Consider the following 19,108-nt stretch of genomic DNA (forward strand, 5'->3'; position numbering starts at 1 on the left):
TCAGGCCCAGAGGAATCAGTATGCCTATGGCCGGGATTTTTCTGTATTTATCTCTCTTGCTTTGCTCTGAAAGTGAGCAGGGGAACGCACCACTGAGGATTATCCTCCATGCTGCACACCGCAGATTTACGCCACTTGAGGGAAACAGATTTCATTTTGTGCCTTTTAGAACATCTTCCAAAGGAGACTGTGGGGAGAAAGGGAAACCCCTGTGCTAATCAAATCAAAACTTGGAGATTTTTTTGTTTTGTTTTTTGCTCCGCAGCAGGGAAGAATGGGACTCCCTGCCTGCATCTGAAGACTCAAAAAAACTGGAGAACTTTCTAAGGGGAGGAGCAACACCTCCCCTGCTAATAATTGATAGGTTTGGTCCACCTCCAAGGCTGCATGGAGCAGAGACCCCCCAATGTCTTAGATCTGTGGTCCAGGAATGAGACAACAGAACAAGCTAGAATAAAGCAAGAGCTTGGGAATCCATTGTCCATTTCAATGCAAAGAAACATCAAGTAATATGGTTAGGGATAAGAAACAAGAAGAGAGGATTATACCGTCACTGGTCAAAAGCTACAAAACATTGAGCAGAAGGGGTTGGAGGTTATGGAAGATTAAACTTTAAAACCTTCAATATAATGCTTAACAGAGTAAAAAGGCAAAAACATTTTAGGATGCATTAACAGAACTATCAAATGTATGCTTTAACTCTGTATAGGGGATTAGTGCAACCATGTTTGGAATCCTGTGAGCAGCTCTGTTCACTCTCTTATGAAAAAGATATTATAGAACTGGAGAAGGTCCTACAAAGGGCAGACAGAAAAATACAGGGACCTAGGGACCGAGATTACGTAGGGACCATGTTAAGATATATACAAATTTTGAAAGAAGGAGGCATGATAGACCATACAAGACTTTGACAGTTTGTGTCAAATACAACAGGAACAGACATCAGTTATGCTAGGAAATAAAATAATTGGCATAGAATTTTTTTAATTCCATATGTTACCATTTAAGCACCACAGTATAGTAATAAGAAACACTAAATTATAAGTTACAAAAGAAAGTAATAGGTATTTACAGGGAAAATATTAGTTATAACTACTGGTTCTAAGAAACAGATAAAAACCTCAAATGGCATTTCTGGTTTCATTTCATTCTGAAGTTTCCTGTGTCCACATTCTTAAGCAGAGCTACATTAAAAGCAAGAGCCATCTTTCAATAACATTAATGGTTTGATGAAGTGAGGGCAGAGTGAGTTTAGAAGCCCCAAGAAGCTTAAAACCCATGAAGACAAGTCATATTTTCATAATACTTCTCTTATGCTTTTTTCCCCCTTAAGCTTTCCTCCTCACCTAGAAAATGGACCGAGACTACTTTTAAAATTTGTAAATATAACCTTTAAAAAAACGTTTCACACCACACATTCATCCATAACATCCAAGGCCACTTGAAATAGGTTATGCATCCTATCACTTTTTTGAAAATAGTTGTCTTCCACCTGGAAGCTAGATACTCTAATCAGCTTTGATCTGTTGCAAGGAGACAGTCAAGGCTTGTCAGTTATTCGTTTTGTTAAACACCAGCTCCCATGCAAAAAATTCCAGAATACAATTTCACTGTCTTTGATGCTTAATCATCAAGCTAAGAGGAGCTTCAGGGTATATCTACACTGCAAGTACTACAGCGGCACAGCTGTCACACTGCAGCTATGCTGCTGTAGTGTAGACACTTGCTATAGCACTGGAAGGGGATTTTACATCTCTGTAGTAAATCACCTCAAGAGGTGGTACTTAAGTTGATGGGAGAATTCTTCCATCGACTTAGCTGAATCTATACCAGGGCTTAGGTTGGTTTAACTACGTCTCTCACAGGTGAAAATTTTTCACATCATGAGCAAGTTAGATAGGTTGACCTAAATTTTATGTGTAGACACAAAATAAACAGTGATGTTAGAAACTGCCAAGTTCTGCAAGCACTGTGTTAACAATCTTTATTCTGAAATGTTCCTTAAAAAACTCTAATTTATTAAAACTTCAGTCAACTACAGTAGCTTTTAATCAATGTCTTGATTTTTCTTTAATCAATGTAAATCAATAGTAGTGGGCAGGTGGTGGCTGAAAACTACGGGGAGAACACAAGTGAGAATAGGAAGTGGTCAGAATCCTTCACTGATATTTCCTCTGTGTTTTGGAAGTTTTTAAGTGAGGTTTATAAACTGAAAACTCTGTAAATGAATATTAAGTAAACTCAACAATTAAAAATATAAAGAAAATAGATGTTTCTCTTTACCTGAACAAGAAGCATTTCTCTCTTTCCACTGAACGTTTTTGCATTTTATTTGATTTTGTCTCTCTTTTCGTAGTCGTTCTAGTCTCTGAGCTTGAAAAGAAATATTATTACTATAAGTTTGTCAATGGAAGTTTACTATAAACAAAGACATAATTAACTACCTTTATATGAATAAAGATGTTTTATACCGCATATGTAGGGGGAGAAGTCATAAAATTTTAAAGGTGGCACCCCTGAAAAGCAAATACCAACAAAAACATGAAAGTGTTCTTGATTTATAATTGAAATTAGAGGATATAAAACATTAATAGAGATCATAAAGATAGTATTAACATGGAAGAGAATAATAAAATGTGAAAACTTCTGTGATTAATATGACATTTCATTATATAAATCATTAATAACGGTCTTAAAGGAATTTTAATGCACAAATGAACTCAAGTGAATATTACATTACAGGAATAAAATTACTGTTATGAATTACTCTACCCGTTTCAAAAATTAAAGATAAATGAACTCAGACTAGACTATTAAAGTTTTAAATATAAAATCCTTTATCTAAAAATCATGAAAATTATAAAATGTCAAAGCGATATAAATTAGCATAGCTTTTTCTTCAGTGTGCTGAAACAGTTTATAGGTAGTAAAATAAATGATTTGTATCTTCACAACATTAGTCAAATCTTAAAATGAATATAATATTTCTTTACATATTTTGATTCCATCTCCAAAATAGATCTTGAAAATAAGGCTCAAACAGTTAAAATATCAAGCAACTCAGACTCCAGGATCTCCTCTTTCCGGAAATTCACTTATTGTTAACACCAGATTTATCTCAGGAGACAAACTATCAAATAAATAATCAGGTAGAAGCTACCCCGAGAAACCAACCACCAGAAATAATCACTGCAGTGAACTCACCATTACCAGTAAGAAAGCAAACTAGATTGGCAAGTAGAAGTAATGATTTTGGTCATTTGAGAAAACACAATTTGCTGGATATATTAACAATTTTGATGTATTGTGATCATTTATTAACTAAAATGGCCTCTTAAAGGAGATTTTAAAATACTGAATTACTCTGACAATTCCTGTACACTTTCACCAATAAAAAATACACTGATACATTCTATCCCTTCTTTATACTTAGAACTGCATTCAAGATGCAAATGGTGGGTCAGCAGTCCAACATTTTACCAAGTATCAGAACTCTTAGCCAAAGCATTGATTAAAAAAGTTGTTGACACTTTAGCTATAATATCTAAAAAAAGTAATTGACTAACTGTGAAAAAAGTACAGGAAACATCTCTGTTCATAATGGTAAACATGAAGCAAGATGTTCTTCCATTGTGAGAGTTTAGTTTTAAAAAGTGAAGCCATTTTCTTCTAATTTATTATTGTACCTATAGTTCAAAATCAAATTTTTATTTGGGCCACATTAAGCATCAATCCCTCAAAATCTCCTCTCTCTCAAAGAGAAATAATATCTTTCTGGTAAATATATCTATAATTTGGAATAGCTTTTTCAGCTTTTTAAATTATCTTCTGGTTTCCCTGAAACCAATGGGAAAGGGAAGAAATGGGGAAACCAGGAAATGTAGCATTTCTTTTAACATTGTTGTAATTAATAACAGGTCAATTTCTTACATAAGGGGAGCTATTTGTCCAGGTGCCTGGGACCCTTCTAAGGGCAACTGTATCCCTTTAAGCCCTGACATGTCCCTCTGTGGGAAGAGGGCAGGGTGACTACGTATTAAAGAAGAGAGTTTTGCGCCATCCTCTTAAGACCTGCAGTTTGCCCATGAGCTGCAGTGTATGAACTCCACCTTCCTTAATCCTTGTGGGATTCCTCTCACAAAGCCTTAGTAATCTGGCTTTGTGTAGTCAAGGGTTAATTTTATTTTAAAAGAACAAATGGAGATATGTGCAATTATTCCATCTCAATACAATTCCTCTACCAGTTGGTTCCAAATTATCATTCGTCGCGTGATTGTGCTACTGCCACTCCAAATTACATGGAATTATCAGTATCTATGAGAAGTCTGAATTATTTAAGGTTCATTCTCATAAACGTATTAGTTTGCAAGCATTCAGTGTCAAAAATTTCACTGACCATACGTAGTTCTGTTTCCATCAAATATTAAGGGCTAAATGAGCCTTTTCTGCTACCCCTAACTTTGGGAGAGAAGTAATTTGCTACAGCCCTTTACTAGGTGTATCATACTCCCCCCCTTGCTCTGGCTAATAATCTCTGTGGGCTGGAAATAAACATTTTTTTTTTGTGGGAGAAGAGATGGGAAACCAAGTATCCGTGCTCTCCCTACCTATCTCCTATGGTAGAGATAAATACTAGGCTGACAAGCTCCTGTACTCCCCACAATGCCTGGCCCCATGGTCTGGCAACCCTAGCATGGCAGCACAGAGTGTTTTTTACCTCATTGTACAACCTTGCACCCCGAGACGACTTTCAAGGTTTTTCAACTTTTCAAAGTTTTACGCCTTAAATTAAACCTACTTTACAATGTAACTGACATGTATGAGTGCTCAATAGCCACTATTTTTGTAGGACCTATAACAACATGTCGACTCTCCACTGCTGCAGTAAAACACATTTTGTTCCAGTGCTTGTCAGACATCAGCAGTGCATGGATAAATTACTACGGCTACATAATTTACTCTTGAAAAAACAATTTGAATTCAATTCTATACAAACCAAAGGAAATAAATGACAACACAAGTGGGAATTCCTTTAAAAACTTCTTGGTGAGTATTAAAACCATAGAGAGTAAACATGAGATCATATACTCAAAAAACATTTGCCACTATCCACTGGAATAAACACTTATATCACCTACTTTAGACCAATGTAAAGTGCCTCAACTATGCTACAAGGAACACACAAAATCTACTGTCCTTTACTAGAAAGAAAAAATATTCAAACTAACAGATCTGAAATTGAGTAGCTAATAAAAATAATCGTATGGCTGAGGAGCTGGTTGCAGTTCCTTAGTTAAGACTGTTTCACACTTAAAGTAGGGATTCAATCACTTTGTTCTATATATGTAGAACACAGCATATCTTCCCCAAACTTACAGGACTTACTCTAAGTACAGAATGCATTTTCTAAGAATTTACAAGTAAATCTGTTAATTAGTTTAAGAGTTAAAATTAAGTAGAATATGGGTCCTTTATGATACTTAGTGCCTTAAGATCTGGTGCCAGATAATTAACAATAATTAATGCTGACTCTTCCAACTTTCCATATAGACAAATTTCAGTGAAATCTCACGCAATGGCTACAAGTGATTTTTTATGATTAACAGTTATTTTTGTCATTTTTCTTCATAAATTAAAGTTTCTTCTTCAGCAGAGCTGAAGAATGATGTTCTATGAAAGAATTCCATAAAAAAACTGCTCTCTTTCAAAATGGCCACCACCTCCGATTACTCTTAATAGAACTGAGGCCAGAGATGCAGAGCTAAGATGCCCTCCTTCGAAATAGCCAGTGCATATCATTGTTTACAATGGGAATGAAGACAAGTGGCCTCAGGGAAGTTGGTGGCCCTAACAGAATAGAAATTTTTACATTTACGCAATAGCCTCCCCATAAAAGGAAGTTTCTAACTCCAGGCTGTTAATAGTTTATTTATGCCTTGCTGCATGAAGATTTATACGCCCTTGTACTTTTTTTATTCTACCTAACCAAACTGTGCATGTTATACAAACATCTGATCCTTTTTTGATTCCTGTGAAGCTCTTGCACTTAATATTTTCTGGCACTGAGCACTTTCGGCTAATTAATTTACTATGTGTCTTGTGTAAAAAGGTTTTATTTTTTAAATTGTTGCTTTCAATTTCTTTGGATGCCTCTTGTTCTTGTATTATGAGAAAGGGTAAATAAAACTGACCAATTTACTTTCTCTATATCATTCATTGTTTCAGGTCATGAGCTATGTAGGTCTTAATAACTGTATCAACTGCCTGGCAGTGTCAATGTACATCAGAGAATAAGATGAGGGAGGTTCAAGAGGAGGAGAAAAGAAAAAAAAAAACTGACATCAGCTTGGCTCCCCATTGGACTGACCATACTAACAATTGTTTTAAAATCTGCCACTAACTGGGAAGTTAAATGGTTTCAGATTAGAATTTAATCTATCTTTTTATCTACCCACTCTGTGAAATTATCTGTCAGTACCACTTTTTGCAGCAATTCCACAACACTTTGAACTCTCCTTCTCCACTTTCTTATCCTGTAACAACAACTGAACTGAACTAACCTCTCAAAGAAAATGCCATGCGGTCTGGCACATTAAGCTTTTCACCTGGCTACATGGAAGTCAGTTTTAGCTAGTCCTAGGACTATGTATTCATGGACCTTATTTCCAAATTTATCGAGATGCCTTAATTATACTGAATCAATACTATTAATTATTTTTCACAACTTTTGACAATACATTACCTTTTAAAAAGTATCTTAAGATACTTATTACTGTACATCACTTTTCTGGGTAGGTAGAATCTAGTTAAATTTACTTCTGAGCTTTAGGTGGTGGTGTATTACCTGCAAAAAAATTATTTCGCAAATGTATGTTCCTACAAGGAAAGAGATGAACTTCCTATTTCAAGCCTTCAACACTCGAGCATTTCAGCACAGAACCTTCCTTGGAGGCTGTGTGTACCAACTCCCACATCCCCCTACTGCAAAAGAACAGAAGAGGGATGTTTTCTCCCTATTAACAAAAACTAAGCAATTAGTATATACCAAAAAGGTAAATATCTTTAAATTAGCATATTTTGAGAGCTCAAATCCTAACTCAGATTTTTGTAGTACTGTAGATACAATACAGCAGAAGTCAAAGATGAAAAAGCAAGATGGATCACTGAGTCTGTCTTCAAATGAAGAATTAATTCCCCTCCAGGTAAAGGATATATCAGGTTATTAATCTGACAATATATTTGATACTATATATTCCTTGCTGCTAAATCTCCCATTTGTTGATCTGTTAGAGCACCATCAGAGAAAAAAGTGCTATTACAGAATTAAGATCCAACTTGGACCTTGGTACTACAAAATCATCTGTTGTTCTGAAATTTCATGATAAAAGCCCATAGAGCAGCTGACCTGTCATGATGTACATTGTCAGCATTCACTGTGACTATCCTGGTCTAAGACTCCTAACATTACTTGTTACTGTGGCATGCAGTTTTAAGAGACACCTCCTCTGTTAGCGAAGTTCTGTGCACTCAGAGGTATTATGACTCAAAATTAATTACGATCAACATTCTGCCAACACCTCACTCAAGTTTTCCACAATAAATGTGGTAAATACAAAGTATAAATGTATCACATTTACTTCTGTACTTTGTTTCCTTCCATTTCCCTCCCTCCCTTCTCCAACACTATGTATGTCCTCTTTTTGTTGTACATTCTCTCACACCTCCCCTGTCCTGTTCTCTCTTCAGTGGCCTCTGTTACTCTGGTTTTCTTGTCCATCTACTAACCCCTTTTTTCCTATACTCAGTTGTGTCATTGGTTTTAATACTTCGGGCCAGAATGACTTGGTCTGGTGCCCCACTAGGTAGGTACTACTCAAAAAGTAGGTATCCTCACAAAAAAACAAAAACAAAAACAAAAACCGACTTTGTGTACCTAAACAATAAGAATTTCAAGGACTGATACTGGAATTTTGATGGTTTTTTTACCACAATATTTTCTAAATCTTTAATTTTTTGTAATAAAACTGACAACTTCAAAGTTCTTCTACACACTGTGATTTGGTACATTGGAGTAGAAAAATCAACTAAAAATCAGTTTACAACGCAGAAAAGAAACTGGCCCATTATGTATTTCTTTTCCTGAAACAGACCTATTTGCCTAGCTAAATGTTACAAAAGAAAGGTTTGACATATAAGTAGCTACTTGGGTTCTGATAACTGGTCCAAGCAAGTCAAATTAGCCTTTTGCGTGAGGTTCTAACTGGTATGTTGTTGTTGCTGGTTCTGTGTTTTGTTTGGGGGTAGGTTTTTTTGCAAATAGCATTTACCTGTATTTGATCGTCGTCTAATACCGAAGTCCCAGCTTGAGGTAATATCAACTGATTGGGAATATACATAACCCTGAGTCTCTCCATTGCTTCCCTGCGTTTCCGAACCAGTGTCTCCAGTCACTGAAGAAGGATGGAATTTCTCTAGGTCAACATCATGATCTATCAGGACCATTTCACACATCCCTGTGTCATCACTGGTCACATGTGACTGCCGAATATGAGCCAATATAATTGCTGGGTTGTCCAGGAAGGCCATCCTGTCCACAACTCCACCACCTTACTATGCTATCTTCTTCTCTCCATACTGCTCCATGGACAAACTTACCTGGAAACATAAAATATACAGCACTTTAAGAAAAACAGAGTGATTAATGTTTACTCTGTGATGTTTTTGTCACATCCAAAATTGGAATTAAGTATTAGTTAACTAAGTTCTATGCACTGAATTACTTTAATTTCATTCTGACATGGTACAACCATTTACACAGTGAGTATCTATAAAAGTGGCAACCATTTATCCTGGGGGACAGTTTGAATTCAAATAGATAACCTAAGAAAATTAAATAAAATGTACACCCCCAAACTAGTAATTAACACAAAACAAATGATTGCTATAAGGTACAATACACCTACCTATCACACTCAGGAGGAAGTTTCCTTTATACATCTCCCCTCTTCTCCCTTCTCTTCCTTTAATGCTTTCAGCCCCCCACTCTCACGTAATTGATATCAGCCACTATGTCTTTATTTGTCTTTCACCCACCCCCTACAACAATCCTGTATTTCTATTCTGCTTCCTCTGATGCTGTCTTCCTCCTAGCCTCCTCTGCATACTGCCTCTTCAATGCTTGATTTTAGCACCCCTTAAAGCAGACACCTCCTGAGATGATCTCTCAGATTTATCGGCCAGCTGGATGATTGCACTCCCTCCCTCTCACCCCTTCTCTGTGTGCTCTCAGCTCCCTCCAATCTTCTGAGTTCAGCTCTTCACACTGACTGCTACCACCTACATGACTTATTGTTGAAAAGTTGGTGCAGCAGTCATAAAATGCATGCTAAAGCAATGATACACTGAACACCATTTCTTCATTCAGCAAAGACTTCTTCAGCAGGAAACTAATAATTAGACCTAAAAATTAAGGCATAGGTTTCAAGTGGGAACTTTCTTTAACCCCAAATGTGCATCCTACCAGCTGAACTCCAGTTTTTTCCATTTCAAGGAGAAATATTTTAAAAAAAGAGAAGAAAAGGTTTGCATTTCAGGACAGAACATTTAACTTGCACTGCTGCTCAATGGAGTTAGTTAGAGGACCATTAGTGTAACACCCGAAGAATACTATGGTCATATACCACAAGCTCTTTAGTATTTTACCAACAGCAATTTGCACTTTCATAGCACTGCTTAACAACAAACAAAAATATTTACCAAACTCTGCGAGGTAAACGTTATCTCCATTTTACATGTAGCAAAAATGGAGGCATAGTTTCTTGCCTATAGCTATCGCAATAGCAGAGCAAGAAACAGAACCCAGGACCTTGAACTTTCAATCTTTGTGGTTTATATCTGTTAGACAGCACTGCCTTTCATACAAATGCATGGCTGAAACATTCCCACTTCCAGGGGAAAAAAAATGATTCCAAACAACTATAGAACTCCAGGGATTAAATAATCATATTGCGGGTACATGACAACTTCTCATTATCACTGCATTCTGCAAGAGCTTCTTCAAGAAAGAGAAAGGGATTTCCCAGAAAGAACTAAGGAAAAAAAGGATGTCAAACCCCAGTAAGTACATTCCCACAGAACTAGAGTAAAAGATTGCAATTTGAGCCTTGCCTTACAGTCTGTCACAGCCCAGAATGCAGGGAAGCATCAGCAAGCTCACATAAATGGGAACGGCAAAGTCACACCACATTTCACACAAAATATACTTTATTCCTCAGAAACTAGCAGCCTGGAGATCCCTCACTAGGCACCAACAGGTATGGCATCAGGATTTCATGAATATTTGTATTAAATGGAAAGAAGTAGTACTTAACTTCAACAGTGACTGCCACATACAGTTACTAATGGCGGAAAGAAAGTCAAAATTATGGAGGTGTCCAAAGGCGGCTCTGCAAGCATCATACTATGGGATTTGATCACCAATACCTCCCCCATAAAAAACCCTCAAAAGTCAGAATCTAACAACACAAATTACATAATCTTTACAGATTCTTACTGTTTTAACTGTTCTCTCTCCCGTTCTCCACCTTGTCTGTTGTCATTTCTTGTCTATGCTCTTTGATGGAGAGATGTCTTTTTTTTTTTTTTGGTAAAGTGCCATACAGATTTATACCATTGCATAATATTAAATAATAGTCCCAGCACCATGCAGGACTTCAGCAAAAGAATGGGAGAGAAGAAATCCAGCATTCCATTTGTTAAAAATATACCTCTTAAAGAATAATTCAACTTCTACCACAAGTTTTAATAAGTTACATTAACAATGTCCAGCTGTTTTCTAGCAACTTTTATTAAATTACAATTATGCATGTCTAGACAAATTACTTTAATTAGAAAAATAAATTGTCTGTCTGTAAATATTTCTGTCTGCTAAAAATGAGAGACCATAAGGCATGTGTCCCTTTGCTGTAATTTGCCAGCTGAGGGCCTTTAAGTAATAACCTGCTGGCTTTGACCTCAGGAGTACAGACAACTAAGTACAGTAGATGGATATTTAAAAAGGAAATGTCTCCCAGGTTGTGTACTGAGAATGTTCTTTAAATATAATTATTTACACCTCACTTAGTACTGGAAAAGGCACTGCTCACCTGCAAATGGTAAGAATTTGTTTAAACAAGCAGCAGCCTTAGGCTTCTCAAAGGTCTGCAAACTCCCAATCAAAAATTACTGCTGCCCCATCAATGTGTCATATAAATGTTGGCATGTTAATTGTGTATTTATAAGATTGTTAATGGTTAGTTAATTTACCTCCTACACTATTATTGTACTTGAAATGATTTAATGTCTGCTGAGGGAGTTAACAACATGTAACAGCAGATGCGGTATTTTTACCTTTCTACACTGTACCCCGACTTCGAGCTATTAACAGTCAGCATGCTAAATTGCTCAGGCTTCCTTACAGTCTTACACATGCAATCACCTTGTCTATTCATAATTATGGGAAAAATCACAAGAAATTATGTGTTCAACTCTAGAGTTTAACCAAAAGAACCCCTTTTATTTCTAATTTTAGCAAAGGTACGTTAAAACCCCTTCCATGCTAAAATGTATATTAACTGGAAAGTCTTAAAAATTCCACCAAACTTCTCATTCAGACAATGTGAAGATTATTCATCAAGTCCTGATCCCCTCCACAGTATTTTAGCACTTGCCATCTATATTATAATCAGTTCCCACTTTTGACAGAGGCAAAATATAATGCAATGTCATGATTCCGACATGAGGCACAAAGGCAAAGAAATTCAGGCAAACTTCTCAACTTTATAAACCCTTACATGAGAAACCTTAAATACTAATATTCCCACAGATTTCAATGAGACTACTCACAAGAGTATGGATTTGCAGGATAGACTGACATTAATCTGCTTGGCTGAGGCAATGTATCAGAGCTCATGTGCTCCTCAGACCCACGGCTGACTATTGCAATTCAACGTGTAGTAGCGAGACATAAGAAAATATCAGGACACCATCACCACTTCAGCAAAACACAAATTTTGTGTTTTTAAATCAAAACCTTCATATTATTTTAGCATTTTGAACTTCACTGATACGGTTTTATTTAATGGTAATATAATTTAGACACAACTTTTATGTATATTCCATACAAAACATTAAAAATGTAACAGTTGTAGTAAGAAGCCTACAAAACTGTAACTTTGTCCCGTTGGGTATGATATAATTACATGATCACAAACTACTTATCCACAAAATCTTTATCTTTGTTCAGTGTACAAAATGCATGCTTCTCAGCGATGAGGCAGTTTCTTTTCTTTAACTTTATTGTTCAGTGCATGACCCAATGTCTCACTTTGTGCACACCATCCAAGCTATGCACTGAACAAGGTCTCTCTTTCTCTCCAGGCTTCTCTATGGATCTGATCATTGTAGTATTCAAGCACCTCACACATCTTCATGAATTTATCCTCACACATTCCTGTGAAGTTAAGTAGTACCTTCATCATTTTACAGATGCAGAACTGAGCTACAAAGAGGCTGAGTGACTTATTCAAGGTTGCACAGGAAGTCTATGCAAAGTCAAGAATATAACTGATTCCTGTCTGATCCTTGGGTCTCAGTACACTGATTTTACCATAACAATGCTTCTTCCAGTAGACTACTGGCAGTGAATGAAATACGGTTGCTCTGTACATCAGCCTCATTTATAACAGAGTATACAAGGAGTAAGGCAGAATGCTCTGGATCCCAGACCAATTCACCACACAACCCCATCTCATTCAGTTGTCTCAAGTGTGCACAAAATAAGGCAGTGTTCCTGGGGAAAAATGGTATGCAAGCATATAATTAAAAGACAGTATCTTAGTGCATACACAGGGATACATATATACAAAGGGATATATCTAAATTTGAGCTACAAACTTTAATGTGTCACTTCCTGGCTTCTGGGTGCTCTTGGCATCATAATGTTCTTTTAATATAATATTTTGTATTGAATTTCTGGGGTGTTTTTTTAAAACAATGAAATTACTCCAGAAATGCTACTATATTTACTGGACAGCAATAAAGATACCCTTCACTGCACAGTATGTGCAACTGATGAGGTAGGAGTTCACACCTCATTCCGTCCTCACCTATATCAGACAAGAGAACCCAGGAGCTCCTTGGAGGTGAAATAAGGCAGGGCTCTGAAGAGGTCATACCTCTTCCCACATGGTACCCCTTGAAAGTCCTACCTCCATTCATGCACACGTTCACATCATATTCCACAATCCTGTCTTTGAAACCTGAAATTCTATTCCATTGTCACACACCCATGTGCACATACAATGAAATCCTGAGACCTATTCCACTCATTTTACATAAGCACATTATGTGCATTATCAATTGAAGTTTGGGAGATAAAGCTAATAAGAGTTTAACATAATCCAGTGCATGCAACTTTTAAATCCTTATAACTCAGCCAGATCAAATCTAGTTTTCAGTGGCCATCTACATCGTCAGGAATATAACCATACAACATTCCAATGTTGCACTGCTGCCTCCTGAAGTTTAGACCTTCAGAGGAAACCAAAATAATTTTCTTAGTGAAAAACTTAATTTTTGCATTTTCCATGCTCGAAAATGGGCCAAAAGTGTGACATTCAGAAAAATTTGCTCTTGGACTTCTGAAATAACAAATTTCAGCCAAAGTGGTAAAACTCTGAGAAAGCAGTAAGCAACTAAAAATGACCTTTTATAATGGAAATACGAATGCATCTGATGAAGTGAGCTGTAGCTCACGAGAGCTTATGCTCAAATAAATTTGTTAGTCTCTAAGGTGCCACAAGACCTTCTTTTCTTTCAACTACAGAGGTCACTGCTTGCATTGCCTGTAAGCACCTGCTTTTACTCCTAAGAATGCAAGAGCACTAAATTACTCTGAAATATTATGCAACTTGGAAAAATAATACTTCTGTAATACAAAGTTCCACAGAAACCAATGGGATACGTGTACCATTAATGTCAAAAGATCTTTGCACAGTGAAGCACACAGAGAACTAATGATAACGCTAGTTGCTAAATAACGATTTATGTTTATACACATCATTTGTGCTCAAGATATAAACAACACTAATTATCCTAAGAAAAGTACAGTTGAAATCAAAAGCATTCCTTTTTACAGGACACTGTCAAACAAAAAGTAGGTAATGATTCTTATTAGAAAATATTTCTTCTACCATCATAAACAGTTAGCTTACCCTAAAACTAAATACTAAGGAGCCAGATTTTGTATTTGCACTAAGGTAGGACTTAATACCAATATAGAAAGTATTAATGAGCCAATTTAGCATAGCATTGTAACATATCACTATCTCCACAACCATAAAATATTGCACCTAACATACTGTTAGGGAGAAAGCGTAGGGCTATTGATTTCCAGATGTCAATGGAAAACAGTTATGGAATACTGCAGACACCTCTAGAGGCTACAGCAAAACTAGATAACTTTTCAATCTCTCCATCAAAGCACTTGCTGTTCCCATTTTAAGGAAGGCAGAATATCAACAGAGAGCTAGTCTATACTATAATACTACATCAAGGATATATCAAAAAATAAAAGGACAGTGCAATATTGATATAAAGCTTGAGAGGTTGGAAAGCAGAAGAGGAAAAACAAATAAGAAAATCCTGAAAAATGTTTACCATTTATGCTGCAGTTCACCACAAACCAAAAACTGTTCTGTGAAAGCTCTCTCTTTTGGTGGGGAAAAAAAATTAAATTTAAGATTTTGCCACTGCTGTAGCAACTTACAATACATGATCCAAACTGGTGTGATTTGAAGTTTACACATGATCAACAGATTTATATCGATCATAAAATATTCTGATAAGCACAACGGGTGTGCACTTGCCTGATTCCCCCCCTAACCTAAAGCTCCTCTGCTCGATCAGGACTATTATCTGAATTTAACACCACCTACTTAATTACACAATTCTTTTTTAAAACAGCAAAACGATGGAAAGTTTGCAAGTCTTGTTAAAGCTCCGAGAAATTTAAAGATACATAACTACAAATACCCATTCACAGTAGTTTATAATGAAAACACTGACAGATCCTCAACTAATGCAGTTTTATCTGGTCCCAAGATAACTAGTGTAATATCCCTGGGCAAGAGAATAGCTAATTACAAAAATATATCCAGATTTCAAATTTTTCTCTCTTTTATTCTAAAAATGTTAGCGAAATGTCAGTTTCTAAGCAGAGATTATTTGTAACAGAATTATATATTTATTTAGATAACTGTTTATGAGATACTAAATGTATTATGGGTCAAACAGACCTCAGACTCCAAAGCTGAGTTGCACAGAGACGCAAGCTCAAATCTCAAGGAGTTTCTTGAGTCCAGGGTATAGATATTGCTGAGACCAAAAAAAGCACTCTCAATCTATAAGTACTGTCAACCTCATCTTCAAATATCATAAGTCAGATACCCCTAAAGCATGAGATTGGCTTCAAATGTACCTGATTTTTAAAATATCTATCTATCTATATATAAATAAATATAAAATTTGAATTCTTTTTATTTGTATTCTGATATTGAGCCTTTAAGATTCAAGTTTGACCAAGATATGCGGGTGAACGAATAAAAGACATATGGGATGGATTTAAGACACAACTTTATTAATTTTACACTTGGTAGTTGTGCAATATGCCCACCTGCCGTTTTGACAGTACCAGAAACTGGTTGCAGTGCAGGTTATTGGAGGGGAGGGATAGCTCAGTGGTTTGAGCACTGGCCTGCTAAACCCAGGGTTGTGAGTTCAATCCTTGAGGGGGCCATTTAGGGATCTGGGGCCAAAAACTGGGGATTGGTCCTGCTTTGAGCAGGGGGTTGGACTAGATGACCTAGTGAGGTCCCTTCCAACCTTGATATTCTATGATTCTATAACTCCATTCACACCATAACTCAGGGTAGACCCTCCACAGCCTACCCTGCGACACAGTTCAACGGTGAAACCTCTCTCTTTTCTCCCTACTGCTGGAGCAAGGTGTCGTAGAGGCCACCAAGGTGGTGGGCATCTCAGTCCACAAAGACTTGAGGTCTCCCCACTCACAGAACCGCAAGTTCCATCAGCCAAAAGCCCAGGTCTCATTTACCACTGGAAGCTGGCCCTAGGAGCCTTTACCTGCATTGGATACTGCCCACAAGTTGCAAGGAGTTAACAATTTGACCTTCCTTACTCAAAACTTTTAAATCCTATTGCATTCAACCCAACTGAAGCTCTATGATGCTGTGAGGAAGGCAAACAAAGCAAAACAAAAAACAAAACCACAAACCTTTTGCCAATTTGGCCCAATGGGAAAAATTCCTTTCTAATCCCAAAACAGACATCAGTCAGAGCCACAGCATCATGAAAAACCACAGGTCCTATGCTACAACTAAAAGGATGGAGGGTGGGGCATCTAACCAGAACAAGGGGCTTTTCAAAAGCCTGGGTAAATTTAAACTGGTGGGGGTAGGATGTTGGGGGGCATCCTGGACTCATCCTCCTGTTCCAGCCAAAGGAGGATCAGAAGATTGGGGAAGGGGATGGGGTCATGTGGCAGCCACCATCTTACCACACATGCGCTCTGGGCTATTCTCCCGCCACTGACCCCACGTTACATTCCCAGCCATCTGGTCAGAATCCTCTCCCCTGTGAATGCAGTTAGGGGGTATTTCGAGCTTTTCTCTGCAAAGGTAAGGGCTAGAAACCTTTTTTTCCCCAAACACAAACTGAAATTCCGGTATAAACACATGATTAGCAGCTGGAGGCTTTGAGAAAAAATACTGAATATCATGGCAGTTGGCAACACTAAATTATGGTAAAATGAGTTTTTCTTTCCCTTCCATCACCTCTGAGCTCTGTTTGGCTATGAACCCTTCTGTTCTGAATGGTGAATGCCATGAGAACTCCCCATCCATATGACTGCACAAATAGTCTGGCTGACATTATGGCCACCCTCCCCACCTAACCCCTGTTTTTTGCAATATCTCCCCTGCTCCCACAGGGAGACTTACTCTCCAGTGACTTACATAATATAAATTACTTTTAAAATTAAATTGAATTTATCTGGGATTAGACAAAGCATTAGGGCAATGGTCTGACGTCAGGGTAGACAGGTTTGCTGTGAACATGCTTTTGGTGAGTTCTGAGGGCAGCAGCTCAGATGACAATTTCATAGTAGCCAGAATAGATTTGCAAATTCACAGTTGGCCTATTGAAATAACTATACAGTGATCATGCAGTCCCCATGCCCTGAATAACTAAAGATCATTATTAGAAATTGTCGTATGTTATGGTTAAAAAAATAACCAAACCATCTTTATTCAGACAAAAGCCTTAGACAGAGTACACAGCTCAGTAGGACTGACAAATAAGTATACAGTTGCGGATCAGGAACTATTCTGAATTTTGAGTCGATGGGATACCTCCATTTTAGTTTAACAGTTTAATAAATGTGGTTATGCTGCAGTTAAATTTCCTAAATTGTTCCTACAAAACCAGAATATTTGTGAAGACACAGCCATCCCTTTAAAGTGCCACTTATGAAATAAATGTCTCTTGGTTTTAATAAAATATGTTGTAATTGTCCATGTTTCAAGTTAAGTTAAAAGTAGTTTCAGATTCGACCCCAGCCACAGTCCTTCCGCCAATTTCTGTGATTTTCCTTTTTTAAAAATGTTTCTCTTTTGTTGTAAAAGTAAAATTGAATAGAGAAAAAAAAAGTTTTCTTTGCTCTATTTGTTTTATGTTTCAGTAATAGTAGGCAATCTTCAGACAGAAGGGTAATTTTTAAGTCCACTGTGTTCCATAATCAATTAATAAAGAATTAGATCTTATTAGATTTGAAAAAAAAAATCAAATTTGAAACATCACAGAACTTCTACAAAGTATGAAAGTATGCCATGAATATAAAAAAATTCCTTCAATCTCAGAATGTAGAAGGCTGGAAAGAACAACACAATATTACATGATCGTAGGCTTGAGTGGTTCCTTGATCCCTAGACTTTAACATCTCCATTTGATGGCAGCTTTTTAAAGTGATTTTAAAGGCCAACACAAAAAGACAAAGATTAGTAAAGCAGAATTCATTTCCCCAACAGCACATTGGCTGAAGCAGGAAGGTGAGAATGCACTTCAATAGTTTATTGGTTCAGGTAATGCAAAATAATTTCACAGTGACTTCTGCCTCCACTTATGAAAAATCAGCTCTGGATACTTACTTTCTCACCAGTACAGGAACAACCTTTCCTCTTTCTAGTCTTCAACCTCTGGTAAAAGTACCAAATTCAAATATTCCAGCTCACTGTGAATATTCAAAAGACTTGAAAACTATACAGCATACATATAGTACTTGAGTACTAGACAGAATCCTGTACGTGCTAGATAATGGAGAGAGGAGAACCACATATGAAAACTTAAGTTAATGTTTCAAACACTCAGCTATATTTAAGACTGAATACTTAGTTAGAAAAGCTGTCACTAATATCCTTTGGTTCCTATATTTAAAAAAAAATAATGAAAGGCACCATTTAAAGTGGTTTTTAAAAGGTAACCGGTCATGAGAAAAACTGGATTTTTAAAAAATATGATGCAAGTGCAACATTTATTAAAAATATCTTTAGAAATCCTCACTAGCTTAGGAACACGTAAATCTGTTTTATATAAAATATTTTATTTCTGTATTTACAGAATTCTGTTTGGAATTCTTCTACTTTTGATGTCACACTAATCAAGATGCAAATTATACCAACTGAAATATCTTAAATATTTTATTTACTGTGTCATGGAGGTAGAGGGGGTTTGGAGAGAGAGAAAATTGGAGCTCCCATGCACATAACCTGCCCCCACTATTTGTTTCTTGGTCTTGTCAAAGCTTCATTTGACTGTAAACAAACCGTTCCTCTGAGTTATCCCACATCAAGATTTAAGCAAATAAATATGTATTAAAAAATGCAGAGAATATAAATTAGAGCAGACAAATCTGTATCTAGACTCATGCCTGCAAAGAGCATTCTATCAATATAGTGAAATGCTAATCTCCTAATTAACAACCTAATTAGGTAAT

The 19,108-nt window shown here is 36.7% G+C and overlaps 1 protein-coding gene across 3 annotated transcripts in view; it reads right to left on the reverse strand.

Moving 5' to 3' along the window:
- Window positions 1-19,108, reverse strand: part of MAPKAP1 (MAPK associated protein 1) — a 156,720-nt gene that overhangs the window by 130,116 nt on the left and 7,496 nt on the right. For all 3 annotated transcript variants that reach the window (XR_007353025.2, XR_007353026.2, XM_048822976.2), the window contains exons 2-3: window positions 8,328-8,655; window positions 2,284-2,373 (exon numbers count right to left, since the gene is read on the reverse strand). Coding sequence is in view for 1 of the 3 variants with exons in the window: in XM_048822976.2 (XP_048678933.1) it covers window positions 2,284-2,373; window positions 8,328-8,586 (349 nt within the window). In the remaining 2 variants the exon portion in view is untranslated. The remainder of the gene's footprint in view (window positions 1-2,283; window positions 2,374-8,327; window positions 8,656-19,108) is intronic.

The sequence above is a fragment of the Caretta caretta genome, chromosome 16 (genome assembly GCF_965140235.1).
Source record: "Caretta caretta isolate rCarCar2 chromosome 16, rCarCar1.hap1, whole genome shotgun sequence".
NCBI lineage: Eukaryota > Metazoa > Chordata > Testudines > Cheloniidae > Caretta > Caretta caretta.